Source organism: Mustela lutreola, chromosome 7 (assembly GCF_030435805.1).
Source record: "Mustela lutreola isolate mMusLut2 chromosome 7, mMusLut2.pri, whole genome shotgun sequence".
Taxonomy (NCBI): Eukaryota; Metazoa; Chordata; class Mammalia; order Carnivora; family Mustelidae; genus Mustela; species Mustela lutreola.
Window position 1 is genome coordinate 26,029,044 of NC_081296.1, and position 16,786 is coordinate 26,045,829.

General features: G+C 42.6%; 2 protein-coding genes and 1 long non-coding RNA gene across 8 annotated transcripts in view; 1 reads left to right on the plus strand and 2 right to left on the minus strand.

Annotated features, from left to right (window-relative positions):
• Positions 1–1,168: 1,168 nt before the first annotated feature.
• On the minus strand, positions 1,169–12,030 carry TM2D3 (TM2 domain containing 3). Of its 2 annotated transcripts, XM_059180178.1 has the most exons (6): positions 11,882–12,022; positions 11,312–11,404; positions 9,388–9,545; positions 5,656–5,830; positions 3,394–3,469; positions 1,169–1,506 (listed from the first exon to the last, which is right to left on the minus strand). In XM_059180178.1, the coding sequence occupies exons 1-6, from the start codon at positions 11,970–11,972 to the stop codon at positions 1,341–1,343; spliced, it is 759 nt and encodes a 252-aa protein (XP_059036161.1). In that variant the 5' UTR covers positions 11,973–12,022; the 3' UTR covers positions 1,169–1,340. The 2 variants fall into 2 exon arrangements, with proteins under 2 accessions (XP_059036161.1, XP_059036162.1); XM_059180179.1 differs by lacking the exon at positions 11,312–11,404 and having other exon boundaries at positions 11,882–12,030.
• Positions 12,031–12,036: 6 nt separating this feature from the next.
• LOC131835701 (uncharacterized) lies at positions 12,037–16,774 on the plus strand. Of its 3 annotated transcripts, XR_009355334.1 has the most exons (3): positions 12,041–12,351; positions 15,790–15,882; positions 16,277–16,774. It is a non-coding gene; the product is annotated as an uncharacterized LOC131835701 (long non-coding RNA). The 3 variants fall into 3 exon arrangements; XR_009355335.1 differs by lacking the exon at positions 15,790–15,882 and having other exon boundaries at positions 12,037–12,351; XR_009355333.1 differs by lacking the exon at positions 15,790–15,882 and having other exon boundaries at positions 12,037–12,152.
• TARS3 (threonyl-tRNA synthetase 3) overlaps positions 13,706–16,786 on the minus strand; it is a 61,254-nt gene continuing 58,173 nt past the window's right edge. For 2 of the 3 annotated variants that reach the window (XR_009355332.1, XR_009355331.1), the window contains 2 exons: positions 16,062–16,176; positions 14,510–14,728 (listed from right to left, as the gene is read on the minus strand). Coding sequence is in view for 1 of the 3 variants with exons in the window: in XM_059180176.1 (XP_059036159.1) it covers positions 14,580–14,728; positions 16,062–16,176 (264 nt within the window). In the remaining 2 variants the exon portion in view is untranslated. Of the gene's footprint in view, positions 14,729–16,061; positions 16,177–16,786 lie in introns of all 3 variants that reach the window. The other variant, XM_059180176.1, reaches the window with a different exon arrangement.

The following is a 16,786-nucleotide window of genomic DNA, read 5'->3' on the forward strand; positions in this document are numbered from 1 at the left end:
CCCAGAGTCTCGTGTACCCATGACGGATGAGAAAATGTGTCTGCCTTGGAAAAGAAAGGTCTGTGCAAACTAGGCTGCTCCCATCTGAAGCACGGCCCACGCTCTGCGCCCCTGCTTGCGTTCCTAGCCACAGTGGAAATGTACCACCTAGTGACCAGGGCTGGAACTGTCACTCAACTAGCCCGAGAAAACCCTCCTGAGAAGAGATTCTGAGCTGGCAGGTTACTACACCAAAGCGGTTCAGCTCCCCTGTAGTTTATAGGTAAACTGCAATTAATAATCTTGTGAAGAAATTATGCCTTTTTTTTTCCTAGGAGATTTACAAAAATATGCTAAAAAATATTTCATAGCTTCTGGATCTGATAGGCTGGTTAAGCCTTCTACTTATTAACACAGATATTTAAAAGTAATACTCAGATACTCTAATTTGAAAGGAAAATGCTAAGAATTTTTCAATGTTTCAAAGGAAACCTTAAATAAAATGCATTTGAAATAACTGTCTTTCCATGAAAGGGTCTACAACAGATTTATAAAGACTCAAAATATTTTTCACACTGAAACACACTGTTCAACACTTCCACTGTGTGTCAATGAGCCAGTCAACTGTGTTGAATCTGTTGAAATGGAGTAAGGCTCTGAAAAATAAACATTGTACCTCAGAGCTGTTACAATTACTTGATTCCTTCTTAATACAGAACACAGATCTATACATACTTCTTAAAGGAACCTGTAGTTTTATTAACTTTCCAGTACTCTTGCAAATACTTTACTAACAAAATTCAAACCAGAGCAACTACACACAAAAGTTTTGCAGTTTACTTCAAGCGTCATATATAAAACCAGGCTAGATACGGTGCACCCGAAAACTTACAGAAGGAAGTCCGGTAGAGAACTTTATTTAGCTGAAGAATAAAAACACATTCCACTTTCTGCAATCGTGAATGAAAATCTTTTCAAGGCTGGAGATCCAAGTGACATACCGACTTAATCTAACACTGAAGTCATAGGAATTAAGTAGATTTTCAATCACTGCAGTTTTGTTCTAGTTTAAATACGTTCATATTTTTTACACTTGATCTTTGCCAAAAGGCCGAGAAGCGTTAAGTTTCAGTTTTTCACAGAAAAAAAAATAAATTTCAGGCAAATAAAAACAAATTGCAGACAAGCATGGTTTTTTGTTTTGTTTTTTGTTTTGTTTTATTTTATTTTACCTTCATCAAGGCAGGCAAAGTACAGATGCTGTACATTAAAAACATACAAATACATTAGTTACAGCACAACAACTCCTACCAGCAAAGAGACTTCAAAGCACTGCTCCTCTCTGAAGCACATAACCATGGCTAAATGTACAAAGAGCCATCTGCTGGTCCCACGTAGCCAACGCCAATCAGTAAGACATCTATCAGCGTCCATATGCCCAGGCCGCCAAAGCTGAAGAGTTTGCCGAGGCCTTCCCGCCACTGGCCCAGGTAGAAACGGTCGGCTCCAAACCCACCGAGGGTGATGCTGCAAGAGCAAAGGGTTATGGGAGGGGAGTCCAGCAGCCACCCGCCGGCCGCAGCCAGCTGTGGCTCGATACCAGCACGAAGTCATGCATGTGAAAGGTCCTCAAACGATCACAACCCTTCGTGAGGGCACAAACATCTACTTCCCAAATTCACAACACCAAATAATCATGGGCAGAAAGACTAAATGTCAAAGGTAAACATAAAATTTTTTGCCCTACTGAAATCTAATGTTTCTCTTTTAAAGAAAAGTAATCCATCCCTCTCATTGCTTTTGAGTCTTGAAAATGGCACGTGCAAGGGAACAAAGCGGGGAGCCAGTTCAACCGACAGGACACAAACATGGAGTCCGGGGTCGCGGAGGAAGCGGAGGAAGCCCACCACCACGAGCTGCCCCAGATCAAGTCATCTGAACGCTGTCAGTCATCTCCAAAAATGGAGTGTTAAGAACAAGTGACTCTTAAGGTTCCTTCAAATTCTAAGATCTAACACTATTCGGACGACTTCCCATTGTACTTCTTTTAAGCTTCTTACATGGAACATTTCCAAACATATAAAAAGTAAGAGGTGAAGAGAATAGTAGCCCCAACCCGGCTCCACCACTGATAAGCATGTGGCCAGCCCTGCTGTGTCTCTACGCCCCCCGCCCCTGTGTCAGAGTACTTTGAAGCAAACCCTGGCCATTATCCCATTCAGTGAATGTTCTGAAAGAAACTGTGTTGAGCTCTAAAAAGAAAACAGTTCCTATTTTTTAAAAGTCAAGTTGTGAAATGTACCACGGTAACTTGAGATGTGAAGCGTCAAGGGGGAGATGGATGACAGTTGTACAGGAATTATCTAACTTTTCTGTAAGCCTCAGGTTATTCCAAAATAAAAAGATTATTTTAAAAAAATTCAAAAGTCCATTGTTCATTTTCATTTGAACCACTGCTGACAAAACGATGGCTAGTTATCAAATCTCATTTTTGGTTTATCAAATTTTCTTCCTTGGACTACTCTTTTACCTCCAGTTGGGCCTTCCTGCCAGGCGGGCTCTGCCCCTCCCCAGCCCAAACCCTAAAGCAGTGCTGTTCAACAAGGGGCACCTTGGGAGTCTCTGAAGACATTTTCAATTGTCACCCCGTGTAGTGCCAGAGGTACCTAGCCAGTCGAGTTCAGAGAGCTGCTAACTGCCCTACTGGCCCCACAGCAAAGAATTACTTGGACTGGATGTCATCAGTGACAAAGGTGAGAAACCCTTCGAGTGTCACACTACAGCCCACAGGGTCTCGGGCTCTAACACCAAACCTTCAACTGTAGATGCCCTAACTTTTAAATTAGTGAATAACCAGCATCACACCTGCCCTTCCCTCTGGGGGTAAGAATTGGTAGTTTTCCCCCCCAAGCTGTTGAAAAGTTTAACAAATTCAAGCACATTTTTATGTTAAAATTCTAAGTCTACAGTTATCTCTGGATGGTGAAATTAGAGGTGATTTTTCATGCTTTATTTTATCTCAATTTTTCCAGTTTTTAGGATGGAGTATATGTTAGTTTTTATAATAAAGGATGAAGTTACTAAAAATTAAAACTATAAATCATAAACCCACCTATTTTAAATAGTATATACCATGTTACTGACTCACAGTACACTCAGGATGGGAAACCCTGACTGGTTCTAATCTGTAATAATGACTCCAATGGGCATCTTTAGAACGTGCAGACATCTTGGAGAAAAGCAAACATCCTGCCATTAATGTCCATGAAGGTACTGGTCTGATCATCTAAATAACTTCCTGCAGCTAAGCTAAGTTTCTCTAAGGAGAGACTCGGCTGAGCTCAACATCTGGAAGATTCCACTGATCCCACGAAACCCGAAAAGCATCCTTAACTTACTCATAGCCAAGCTCACCTCAGAGCCAGAGCAGTAGACCACTTATAACCTCCAGTCCAGTTGCAGTACAGCATCTTTGGAAAAGTACGGTTACCTTAAAAAAAGGGAAAATACTCGGTATAAAAATATTCTTACAAAGAGACTAGTGGCCCTGTAATTTAAAATCTAAAAGTCAACTCTCTCTACAGTAAGTAAAGTTTGCTACAGTGAATGGTAAAAAGTTATTCCTTACTATCAATAACCATATACTTAATGCTTAAGTCAGTTAAGTAAGGGTTACAGCTCTAAGTACGTGAAGCTATCAGGACTTAGGTGAAGTTTAGGGTAAACAAAACGGTGTGGTCTTATTTATCAAACAGATAAATCAAGCAATGGGGAAAGGAGACAGAGCTCAGCCCAGGCACACAGAAACACTTCTTGTGGGACACAGGGCACACACAGATTGGAGACAACTGGCTATCCCTGTGGAGAAAAAAGGAGACCTGAGTCTACTTCACAACATACACTGAAACCAATTACACGTAGATTACAGGCCTCTCAGTGAAAGAGCAAACTTCCAACTTTTAAAAGAAAATATAGGAAATAAAAAGGCTATGGTTAAAAAAAAAAAGTCAAGCTCTATCCAAAAGATACCCCAAAAAAGTGGGGGAGGGGAGTTATTTAAAATCTGGGAAAGAATTTTAGGCACACTAAAAGGTTATTATCCAAAATATAAAAGAATTCCCAGAAATTTTTAAGAAAAAGACCATATTTTTGAATATTAAGTATTGGAAAGCATGTGCATCAAGAACAGTTATGCACCAATGGTGGCAAGATAAACTGTTCAAGCATTTTGGAAAATAATCCATGCTAGAAAGTATATCACTAGACATGCACCTGTACACGTGCAAGCAGGAGGTATGTACAAAAACTCTAAAGAGCACCACAGCCTGGAGAGCAAAAAACTGTAAATAACCCAAATACACAGAAGAAACTATGATGGAATCTTACAATGGATTATTATACAGAAGCAAAAAACAATAAGTAAATAAGACACATGGATCATCTTAGAGCCATAATGTTGAAAGGAAAAGAGAAAGGACAGACCATAAACAGACTACTATTTGACAGAAGTCTAAAACACACCCTACTGACAAATGTCTCACATGCTATTATTTACATGTGCTAGAACTACACAAAATGTAAAGAAAAGCAAATGATCAGAAAGTTCATTCACAAGTGGTCCCCTCTGGAGAGGGGCAAGCCGGGGCAGGAGAGCCCTCAGCTTCGATGCCAGCACGCCGCTCTCGTCGGCTGTCTGGGGAAAACGTTACTAAGACATGTTATGCTTTACACCGTACGCACTCTTCTGTTAGCAAATACTACATTTTAAAAGATACGAGAATGGCATATTTTCTGGATTTTTTTTTAAACTTTTTTTTTTTAATTTCATTTATTTGTCAGAGAGAGAGAGAGAGGGAGAGAGAGTGAGCACAGGCAGACAGAATGGCAGGCAGAGGGAGAAGCAGGCTCCCTGCCGAGCAAGCCTGATGTGGGACTCGATCCCAGGACGCTGGGACCATGACCCAAGCCGAAGGCAGCTGCTTAACCAACTGAGCCACCACGTCCCCTGGATTTTTTTTTTTTAGTTCACTGAGTTTATTTTTTATCTTTCAGTGGACACACCATGTTATATAAGTGTCAGGTGTACAACACAGGAAGCAATTCAACAACTCTGTTACGCCACGCTGGCCACAAGTGTAGCTAAAATCTGTCACCACTGAGTTTATTAACGAAGCCTGCTGTAACCAGAAAGTACCAATAAATGTTTCTGATTTAAACAGTTCAAATTTGGGGTGCCTGGGTGGCTCAGTCACTTAAGCATCTGACTCTTGGGTTTCGGCTCAGGTTGTGATGTCACAGTGCTGGGAATGAGCCTCACATTGGGCTCTGCACTTCTTTCTCTTTCCTCACTCACGCTACCCCTCTCTCAAATAAATAAAAATCTTAAATAAATAAATAAATAAATAAATAAATAGGGGCACCTGGGTGGCTCAGTCAGTTAAGCGTCTGCCTTTAGCTCAGTCACAATCCCATAGTCCTGGGATCAAGCCCCACACTGGAAGCCTGCTTTTCCCTCTGCCCCTCACTCTGCTCGTGCTCAATCTCACTCTCTCAAATAAAAAAATAAAATCTTTAAAAAAATAATTTAAATTTCATTCTCAAACTGCTAATTAAAGTTCCATACATAAGCTTAAAGAAAAGTGTTTTGCTCATGAATTTCCTTGAACTCCAACTCACCCAGGCAATGAATGTGGTCCCGCACGGTGCAGTTGGCCATGTAACGCTGCCGGGGACAGGACACCGTCATGCAGCTGGTGGAATTGGAACACTCATAATCCGTTTCTGGAAGCTGCCAGCAAAACCTGCAAGTCATGTTGATGATGAAGTTCTTTTGGGATTTGAAGTCTTGTTCCTGTATGCCAAAGGACACAGAATGAATCAATCATAATAGCTCATTAATATGTCAATAATAATACACGGCACAAAGATCCTAAAAGACTTGTGAATAATACCACAGCAGAAGGTGGGAGGAAAATCGGTAAGAAACCAATATGTATACAAAACAAACGTCTATGGCAGGATCCTATCATCATAAAAACATACGCCCCAAAACAAAAATGCCTAAGGGAAAAAATCTACATAAATTTACATCAAAATAACAAAGGTTATTCCAGGATGGTAAGCGTATTTTACCACTTTCACTTGGCCAAATTTTTCATAATTGAGCATGGGCTAAATTTTTCATAATGAGCATGGGTATAAAAAGAAGTTAAGGGAAAATGTATTTTATCAAGCTCCAGAGTCACAGGGAGCTGGAAGGACAGATGTACATCCATTCAAGGTCACTGAGCTGCCAGTTATGTGCAGAAACCCAGTCTGGTGCTCCCAAAAGTACAACACATGGGCTGGTGGCCGAGTCTCAAATCCTCCCTAATATCCTCACCGGGGCCCAGGACCTCCTGGCCGCTACTGCTACTCACACCTCCACTCAGTATCATCAACAAACAGGTCACTCCAGAAAATCACTCTCCACTCTGAAAGAGACTCAACAAATGTTCATCGCTGACGCTACACTTTTAAGACTGTAGATTTTTTTCACTTCAATTTAAAAAATCATTATTTTGTTTTCTCTTGTAAAAGTAGCACATGCAACATGTTGCACCTTTGGAAATTACAGGAAAAAGTCTGTAACCTCTTTAAAGAGAACAACTTTTTTTTAAAAAAAAAAAGATTTTATTTATTTGACAGAGAGAGAGAGAGATCACAAGTAGGCAGGGAGGCAGGCAGAGAGAGAGGGGGAAGCACAGAGCCTGATGCAGGGCTCAATCCCAGGGACCAGGACCCAATCCCAATCCCAGGACCCTGGGATCATGCATGACCTGAGCCGAAGACAGAGGCTTCAACCCACTGAGCCACCCAGGCGCCCCTAGAGAGAACAAATTTTAATCTTTCACTTTTAATTCCTATAATACAGATTTATGTAAGTACAATTTTGAAAGTATTTTGTATCCTTTTTTCCCACTTGACATTAAAACGTAATAGTTTTCAAAATCATTTTTAAATGGTCAGTCATCTCTGAAGTATTAATTTACTAATTTTTCTGACCAGTGCAAAACTGCATTTATGAGTAACACCCGAACTGGGGGAGGCACCATTTGATTTAGGCAACTCCCTCCCTGAAACAGCTGTCATTACTAATAACCCTGAACCCATGGGAAAGCATTACACCCGCTTCAGATACACTAGCAGTCTGACAGCTTCTCCGAGTAATGCAAAGCAACATTTCTGACAAGCACTTTTCCAGCAGACATCAACTGGCTGGGCAGTTACCACCGTAACTGGAGCAGGAGGGATCGGACATGGCAGGGGATGCAGGGTTTTTATATTTCTTTCTGTAAAAGAATCCAGGTCAGATTCCCTTAGCCTGGGGGGTCCTTATTCAGCATGTCCAGAGAAGGCTAGAAGAGTTCTTTTTTTTTTTTTTTTTTTTTGCCACTTAGGTTCAGAAGAACAGGGGGCAGGGAGGCACCTGAGTGCGTGCACCGGTAAGTGAGTGAAAATAAGCATCTGCATGCTTGCACCGGATGGTCGGATGATTCCTTCTGGAAATGGTAACTTATTTACCAAGAAGAGACCCTACAGATCTTTATAAAACAAATGAAGAAAACACACGTGACTTGCCCTGGCTTACCAGGCAACAGCAGTCCCAGCATGCTCTAGGCAGCCAATTCACATATTCTCCTGCTCTCCACTTTCAAGACAGACCACGCTCTCCTGGGCACATTTCCAAGTCCTACCCCTGAGGACAGGGTACCTGGGCTTTGACAGTGACTCAGGGTCACTGGCCAGGAGATGTGAAAGCTCCTGGAAGAGGAGGAGGAGGAGAGAAAAAGTCGCACCCAGGACACACCTCGGCCAGGGGCAGAGGACGGCAGCAGGCACCATGACCAAGGAGTTCAGAAACTTCCCTTAAGCTCTGCAACTTCTCTCTACCTTTATTTTTTCTATCTTCTGCTATTTCCTACTAAATGAAACAGTTTATGTTGGGAACATCTAAACAATGAAGAAACTGAGAATCCTGTCTCACTCAGTAACCAGTGCTGGGAGTGAACATCAAAGCCTGCTGAGGAAAACCACAATTCTGGAAAAGTTCCCCCGGAACGTCAGAGTTTTCTCATTCTTCACAGAGTACCTACTATCTGTCAGACCCATGAGATAACATTTTTAACTTTTTCACTGGAGTATAGCTGACACACAGTGCTACACTAGTTTCAGGTAGAAAGAACATTTTTAAAAGCCTTCAAATTAGTTAAGTTTCACTATCAGGAAACTAGGGAGAATACTGTATGCAAGATTCAGCCACAAAGACTAATAATTCAAGGGCAGTCAAGAACACCATCTGGCACTGAAGCTCAATTTTCCGACGGGCTTATACAAAATATAAAACAGCAATACTTAAGTTCCTGAAAACTAAATTCAGACACTGACAGCACAAAATCTTATTTCCCCTTTGAAGTCAAGTCTTCCTTCCCCCTCACAGATACTACACTTCAGCAGGAAAATTACAGAAAGAGTGTAAGGGTGTAAGAAACTTTCCAATCAGGCCCTGCACAGACCAAGTTCCAAAGACTGGAGGGGGAAGGAGCCCTGTTCAAGTGACAGAAACACCAGGACTACCAAGTCAAAAGAGGTCTGCAAGAGAAGATGTTGGTTTCTTCTTCCACGATCATTTCCCAAAAGTAGGGTTTCACAGAAACACTTTAGGAAAAGCTGTTCTGGGCCCATCTGCTCATTTCTCTCATTTAGCAAGACAGATTAATAAGCCACACACTAGTTTTGGCAAGGCCAAGAGTAAAACACTACTTCACTAATCATTTCTACACTTCCTCTCACCCAGCAGGTGAGTACAATAGAGGGAGTGTGCAATAATTTACCCACTCCAATTTAAAAATGCAGGTACCTGAGTCTCCCTGCCCTACGCACAGTTAGCAGGCCTAGGGCTGGTTCCAGGAGTGATTCTAAAGGCAGCTAGAGTTAAGCAGCTTGGAAGCAGGCATCCCTAGAGCACTCAATGGAACACCAACTAGTAAAGCCTTCTTAGGCCCCTTCCTCTCTGGCAAAATATCAAGAGATAGGATACAGGTGTGATGACTGTAATAGGGTCATTTCTAATAGGCAACAGTGCACGTGAGCCTTTTCTATTTCTGACTTTCTGTAAGGAGTCTGATAATTGCTCCAATTTCCTTTGTCAAGAAATGGCCATCTGAACCCTGGTTACCAAACCTCACCTGGAAATGGAAGCTTCAGTCTTCTGATCACGTTACTTTTTGCTCCTAAAATATTACCTGTGGAATGCAGAGCACTCTCTTCGCTCTCTTTCAGGATTTCCCCCACGGTCAAGTCTAAACTGTAGTTAGAGCTTGAGGTTTACAATGAGTTTATTTCAAATTAGTAAGTAGCAGTACTTACAACACAGGTAACAGAAGGTTTGACCGTGCAGTCAAAGGTGACAGGTTTCCCATAGACACAGGAGAAATTTGTCTTGCATTCTACACAGTCTGCAGGAAGTTTGCTACACAAACCATTACTTGGACACTTCATCACATAAGGTGGGATATCAGTACTTTCTGTGAAAAGTAAGAGAGAAGCTTATTCTCATATAACATTGATCAGCACCACAGGAAAAAACAATTTCCTAGGGTAAGGGACACGATTGCTAGCAATGAAATACTGCGCTGGAATGGAAAATGACAAGGTTGGAGTCAGAGACACCTGCAATTAAAGCAAGGTTCTGCCACCAAGTTGTATGAGCCGGAGCAAGAGTTCAACAGCTAAGTACAAAGAATTTAATTACTGCCCCCCAAAGAACATGAAAATCAAAGGTTCTTATGTACATACAATGTACACACAAAGTTGGATGTAAGTTTGGGCCTCAAAAAAATCTACTCTGTAACAAGATGAAAAATTAAGGCTTAGAGAGGGTAAGGTTTGTTCATGATCATGGAGTGAAAAAACTGGAACCGTGACCCAAATCTCTGTTTCTAATCCAGTATTCTTTTCATCTGAATTCATGGATTTGGTAATCACAACACTGACCCTCCAAAGTAAATCATTCAGTACAACAGGGTACCAACTTAAGAAAATGTTCTCCATCATTATTCTACACTGGTACTTCAAAAAGCCTTAATTTGCTAGTACCACTTACAGTTTTATACTACCCATGTCCAACACATTTCTTCATATTAATAACTTGTTCAATGGGTTCTAATTTTTTTCCCAGACAACCTTACCAGGAGGACAATTTATTTTTATCAATTAAGAGAACGATCATTTCCAGGTATTCCTGGGGGAAGAAGAGATGCTTTCAAAAATGTCCAAAAGAATAAAAAACTCCTGTGCTTACTCTATAATCTGTGCTTTAAAATTCAAGTATGGGGGTGCCTGTATTGCTCAGTGGGTTAAGCCTCTGCCTTCAGCTCAGGTCACCATCTCAGGGTCCTGGGATCGTGCCCCACTTCGGGCTCTCTGCTCAGCAGGGAGCCTGTTTCCCTCCCTCTCTCTGCCTGCCTCTCTGCCTACTTGTGATCTCTCTCTGTCAAATAAATAAATAAAATCTTAAAAAAAAAAAAAATTCAAGTATACTCCCGTCTTGTAGTAGTCTTAACATCCAATCAGTAAAATACCTCTCACTTTCAATTCATTCTAATAATGAAACTTTAAAGGGATGAACTATAAAGACAAAGGTTCTGTTTAGCAAAACACACTAAGACTCATTTAAAACTGATCCAACTTAAAGTCACTGAATTACATAGTCAATTCTGCAAAATAACATTTTTCTTTTCTTTTACTCTGATTACGTGGCTGAAGTTGGACACTTAGAAATCACAAAGCCAAAATGACTTTAGAGGGCCAGGCTAACTTCACCACCTTCAAGATGAAGAAAGCGATGCTGAAGGGTTGAATAATTTGCTCAAGCTCCCAGTAGCTCAAGCACACCTAGAGTCCAAGTCTTACTCTGTCTGTGATCCTTCCATTTCACACAGCCTTGGGAGGAGCCTCTCATGCCCAGGAATGATGGGGCTTAAGAAGAAAAAGAAATTTTCTAAAGGGAAAGAAGCACTAAGGTCGAAGGTGATCTTGATGAACGAGGCGGAAAAATAATAGATAGAAATGAGGAATGGGGAACTAGAAAAAAAAGATGAGGCTGGAACGTCAAAAGGTATTGCAATATCAAGACAGTCTACAGAAAAACATCTGTGGGTCTGTCTTTAGTTCACGTAACCTGAAATACAATAAAAATTTCCAAAAAACCAGAAAGTTATTTTATCTGAAAGAAGAAAGAAACCACTAGATATAAATATACATATTTACTAGAATAGAAAATGTCTAGTACCTGCTGCCCTGGGAACTACTGTGAAAGTACGTGTTGGGCCCGGATCCTTTATTGACTGAGCCAGCGGCTGCGACTGCTCTAAATTTAAGGATCCTACAATTAGAGAAACGTGTTATCCTGGGATAGGAAAACCTTGGTTTGTGTGGTTGAGAGGCAAGGTCCACACCAGGCCAACAACTGCTCATGAACACCTCACAGCTTGACTGCCCAGAAAACTAAACAAAGAAACGCCAATGGGGTCGACACCAATTTGGATCGATGGGCAACGAGGGAACAAAGCATCGTATCGGGTTCCAGGTCTGCTTCCCCCGCCGACACCCGAGCCCTCGGTCCCCCACGCCAGGGCTCATTAGCTGAGTTCGACTAATGAACCGGGGTCCTTGAGGGGAGGCGCGGCCGCGGAGAAGGCGGCCAGGACCCCCAGAGGACCGAGCAGCAGCGACCTGCAGCCCCGCGCCCGGCACTCAGTCTCCGCCCTCCGCGCGGGCCTAGCGCGGACGCTCCCAGCAGCTCCCCGGGGCCTCGCTACCGCTCAGCCCGACCCCGCGTGGACCCCGGCCTTTAACTCACCCCCGCCCGACAAGATGTAGAACTGGGAGAGGAACAGCAGCACCGGGCACAGGCGGCGCAGCGCCCGCAACGGGACCGCCGCAGCCGCCATGTCGCCAGCGCGCGCACTTCCGGGCAGGGAGGCGTGACTAGGCGGAGGGGCGGGGCGCCGGCGCGGGCCGTGGGGGCGTAAGCAGGCGCGGCCCCGGGAGCCCAGGGCGCAGGCGCATAACCAGGGCCGCGCAGGGTCTGCGGATCCGCGGCGGTCGCGGTCTCCGCTGCTGGGATGGAGGTGAGGGGCCGCGATGCTGTGAGGTTGTTTGAGTTCCCCACGGACGAGGCGCTCCCTTCTCCTTCCGTGGCTAGCGACTGGGGGAGGTCACCCGGGACCGAAATTCTGCATTGAGGTGGCTGCAGTCAGAGGCGCGCAGATTGGGAAGTTGGCCATCATGTATATAGAGAGGTTGAGAACTGCTCGGTACTCTGCGAAGGTGGGGATGATGTATTTGACTGCATATCGAGACGGTACTTGTTTGCATATGAAGAAATTGTGGCACAACCCCAGTAAGGGACATGACACCCCCCCCCCCACCCCGCGCTGTGACAGGCAGCCCCAAAGGACGCCACCCTTTTCTGTGTTGCGGACCTGCTCAGTGCCCAGCTAGCCTTTCTCTGTGGTCAGCTATGGGTGTCACGACTAGCCAACTCTTTAAAGACGGCTTCCAGAAATTTCCTTCGAGCCCGGGAGAGGACAGTAAATATACCTGGCAAGTATTCAGGTCCAGAGGTACTGGGACGAGAACCCTGGGATATGAAAGGAGGGTCCAAAGCACGGGCCCCTCCTTGGAGAAGGCCAGCCTTGGGGAGGGGAGCTGCAGCCCCAGGCCTCTGGCTCCCTGTGTGGTCAAATGGCCGATTGCGCCTATTTTCGTCAGAGCCTACTTTGTCCTGTGATGCTGATTTGCCTTCCTCCTTCCCACCCACCTGCCACAAGATTCTTTTGGGGAATCTGACTCCTCACTCCTTCACTAGCAGTTTTGATGAATGAAGAGAATATACTGAATGGTGTCTGGCACACAGTAAGCCCTCAATAAGTATTACCTTAAAAATTATATCACACAGTTTGCACCTCTTCGTACCATACAGGTCTGATACATAATACAGTTTTGTTTACTAACTGTTTAGGATGCTAAATAAAAAAGGTGTTGAGAAGAGAGAGCATGTCTTAGATTCATTTTGAATTCCACAGCATCTAGCCAGATAAAGTGCCCAATAAATACTTATTGATTGGTAGCTAAATTCTCTATAGGCATAAAGCTATTTGAATTTTGGAACGGAGTGAAGGAAACTCCATTTAAGATGGAACCGGAGGCCAGAGGGGGAGCTCTAGTGCCCTATCATTCCTAATGGACTACAGAATTGTACTACAAGACAGGCACCTTGCATCCCCAGCAGGAGGACCAAAGATTTTCTCTTTGCGGGGGTGACAGCCCAGCCAATGAAAAGCCACTACACTTCAACTCCCAGTTTACGCTGGTGGACTTTTTGTTTATAACAGCCCTTCCCAATTCCCCCCTGCCCCCTTCACTCTGTGAAAGAGCAGCCTTCTCTCCTTTGTTTTCCAGACTTGTCTATGGTTTTGGGATAGCTTACATGTCTCAAAATAAAATTATCTGCCTTTCCCAAATGAACCCATTTTTGCTGGTAAAATAATGGACAGTTTTATTTTTAAGGTTAACCGTGTAAATCAGTAGAATATCATCTCATGAAAAAAGTAATCTAACTCTAGGGGAGCAGCTTACTGTGGTATAAGCTTATAGCTGAAGTACTGGAAACACTGTGTGCTGCCTTTTATTTAAGAATTTATTTTTTCTACAGATGAACAATTGTCAATTAGAAGCATTAAAACCCAACTCTTAACCTATACTCCAAACGACAGTAGATTCCACAACACTGAATTTGAGGTTCTGAGTCCTTTGTCAGTAATCCAATATTTAGTACTAGCTGCTGCTTTTGTGGCTGTTGGTTAATTAAAACAAATTAAGTGACGATTCCAGTTTTGGAGAGAAAGTTTTCATGTGAACTTTAGTAAAACAACTGTAAAAATACCTGAGATGTATTGTCCTAGAAAATAAGATTTTCCCTTATATTTAAAAAGGCTTTGCAGGTTTTAATTTGAAGACTACTTTTTGAAAACTACAATGTCAGTAATGACCTAATCTTCATATCCTAGTATTACCCTCTTTCAATAAATAACATTTCCCACTTAAGGCTCTCAAGGCATTTGGGAAATTAAGAATTTCCCAAGCTTGTCCTCGTATTGTCCTCAGACACATTAATGAACTAAACTTTTATATCAGCTACTCATTCATTGTCTCCTTTCTCACCGTGCCCATCAGTGAGTCAAAAGTTCTTAGAAGGGACGCCTTGGTGGCTCAGTTGGTTAGGCCGCTGCTTTTGACTCGGGTCATGATCCCAGGATCCTGGGATCGAGTCCCACATCAGGCTCCTTGCTCAGTTGGGAGCCTGCTTCTCTCTCTGCCTCTGCCTGCTTGTGTTCTCTCTCTCTCTCTTCTCTCTCTGACAAATAAATAAGTAAAAAAAAAAAAAAAAAAAAAATCTTAAAAAAAATGTTCTTAGAAGTAGTACTACCAGTAAAGAAAAATGCATTTTTAGGGGTCAAAACAAGGTTATACAGAAGCAAGTACAGAAAAGAACTTCAAAAGTCTTCCTCAGCATTTAGTGTACGTGATTTCTTGAGATTCTTCAACTTATCAATGGCAGAAGCTATAGAAACCTCTCCATGAATTTTGTTGTCTCTTGTTCGAACATTTACAGCATTATTTGTCTTTTCCTTTTCTCCAACCACTGTGGAAAAGAAAGGGTAATAAACATATTTTAAATAAGTGATTTATTAAATATCAAGTCAACAGTCATACGACACGTTTTACTGAGTTCTTCTTCAGTATTAATCCCTAATTATCAATCTAATGCCATGAAATCATCCTGTGATAGTATGTTTCTTGAGAGAAGGAATGACTTCTAATCTCCTCTCCTTTTGTCCACGTGCATGAACACATATTGTGGTCTTGGGGGTACAAAATGGAGCAGGGAGGTCTCACAGAGCCCCTGACTCTATGGGTAGGCACCAGACCCAGGCCCACCAGACAACCAAAATTTTCTGGAATGTACGTAGAAAGTTTGGTGCCCCTTACTGTGGGATGATGCAGGCTTGTCTCTTGCCATGTGGAAGGAAGAAACTGGTGACCAGCTAAGGGGAATATAGTGGATAATCAAGAGAAGCATAAAGAACCATAAAGAAAGTAGGAGCTAGAAATGAGGAAAACAGTCCTGATAAAGGTTAAGTAACTTCCTCCAGTTACTCTTCTAATGGTCTGGCTATTTAATTCTACCATCTGTGTCATGAGGTATCTCATTACCCTTCCAGTAAATTCTGTCTTTGTTTAAGTCGGTGTGAAAGTTCTGTCACCAGAAGGAGCCTGATTGAAACATCCCAGTATCTACTACACAGTCAAACACTTTCAATGTGTATTTACTTTACCTTTTACAGAATCACTCAGCTTACTGGAGATAACAATATCATGCCTGGAGGCAGCCAGGATCAGCTTCTCTTGATTTCCAAATCATTTTAAAGTCAAAATTTTAGATGCGGCATCCAAGTACTCACATGTCTTAAAAACACTTTTTCACTTAAATTCTTTTCTTTCAATCACCTTAAATTTGGCATCTTTCCCACTGATTAATCCCAAAGATTTTTAATAAATCAGAAAAGCAAGGGAGGATATTTGAGGCCTGTCACATGACTGAATATTACATAAAGAGTGTAATTCTACAGATGAAATCATTTTCACATTTTTTTTCTTTGTTGAGTTGAGATGTTAACTACTGCTAGTGATATCATCCCACAGGACTCGTGTGAGGTTTTACAACTCTTCTTCCAGCAAACCACAAAGAGTATTTAAGAACAACTAGGAACACCGTGGGCTGTTCTTTGTGGACAGGTAATAAATTGTCATAATCACATAGTTGTACCATATTCATGTAGTTATACCATTCCCATGGTTATACTATACTCATGTAGTTTATACTATGTTCAGAGAGTTAAACCATTTTGTTTTTTTGGAGTTAAAGTGGAAAAAAAAAAAACCCAAGCATATGAGAAAATATAAACTTATGTTACCCAAAATAAAATTATACTGAGCCAGTTGTGCATTTCGTATTTTCTTATTTAGCGTACAGCTATGATCTAAGTCAACGTCGGCCATAAACCCTTCTTCAAAAAATGCCCTGGATACCTACAAGAAAATAAAACACTTCCATTATGACGATATTTATGGTAGCCAGCCTCTGAGATGACCCACAGGGTATTCACATCTTGTGTCGTCTCTGCCACAGGGTACCAGGTGGCTCTATGCAACCACAGAGAAGGGCAGGAGTGATGAAGCATCACGCCCGAGATGAAGCCGAAAGACTACAGCTTCCACCTCTTCAACATCACTCCCTCTGGGGAAACCAGCTGCCGTGTTGGGAGGATACTCAGGGAACCTCTGGAGAAACCCCCCAGGGTGCAGAACTGAGGCTTCCAACACTGATGATGCAAGTGAGCCCCCCAAGGAGGCAGCCTGGGCTGGCAGTGCAAACCGAGGCCCTGAAGGGGCCCTGAGCCAACAGCACTCAGTCTCGCTGCTCCCAGATTCTGACTCGCAGAAACTGGGTCATAATAAATGTTTGCTGTCTCGGGCTGCTGAGTTTTGGAGTTCTCTGTTACACAGCAACAGACAAGTGCTCTTCCTTAAGAGAGTCCTGTGGAAAAGAATAACTTAAATAGGAGAGGTTTTAAGAGCCCAATTTCTCAAAAACATTAAGAAATAAAGTAGTTCTGACCCAGCTGCAGAGATGTGACTC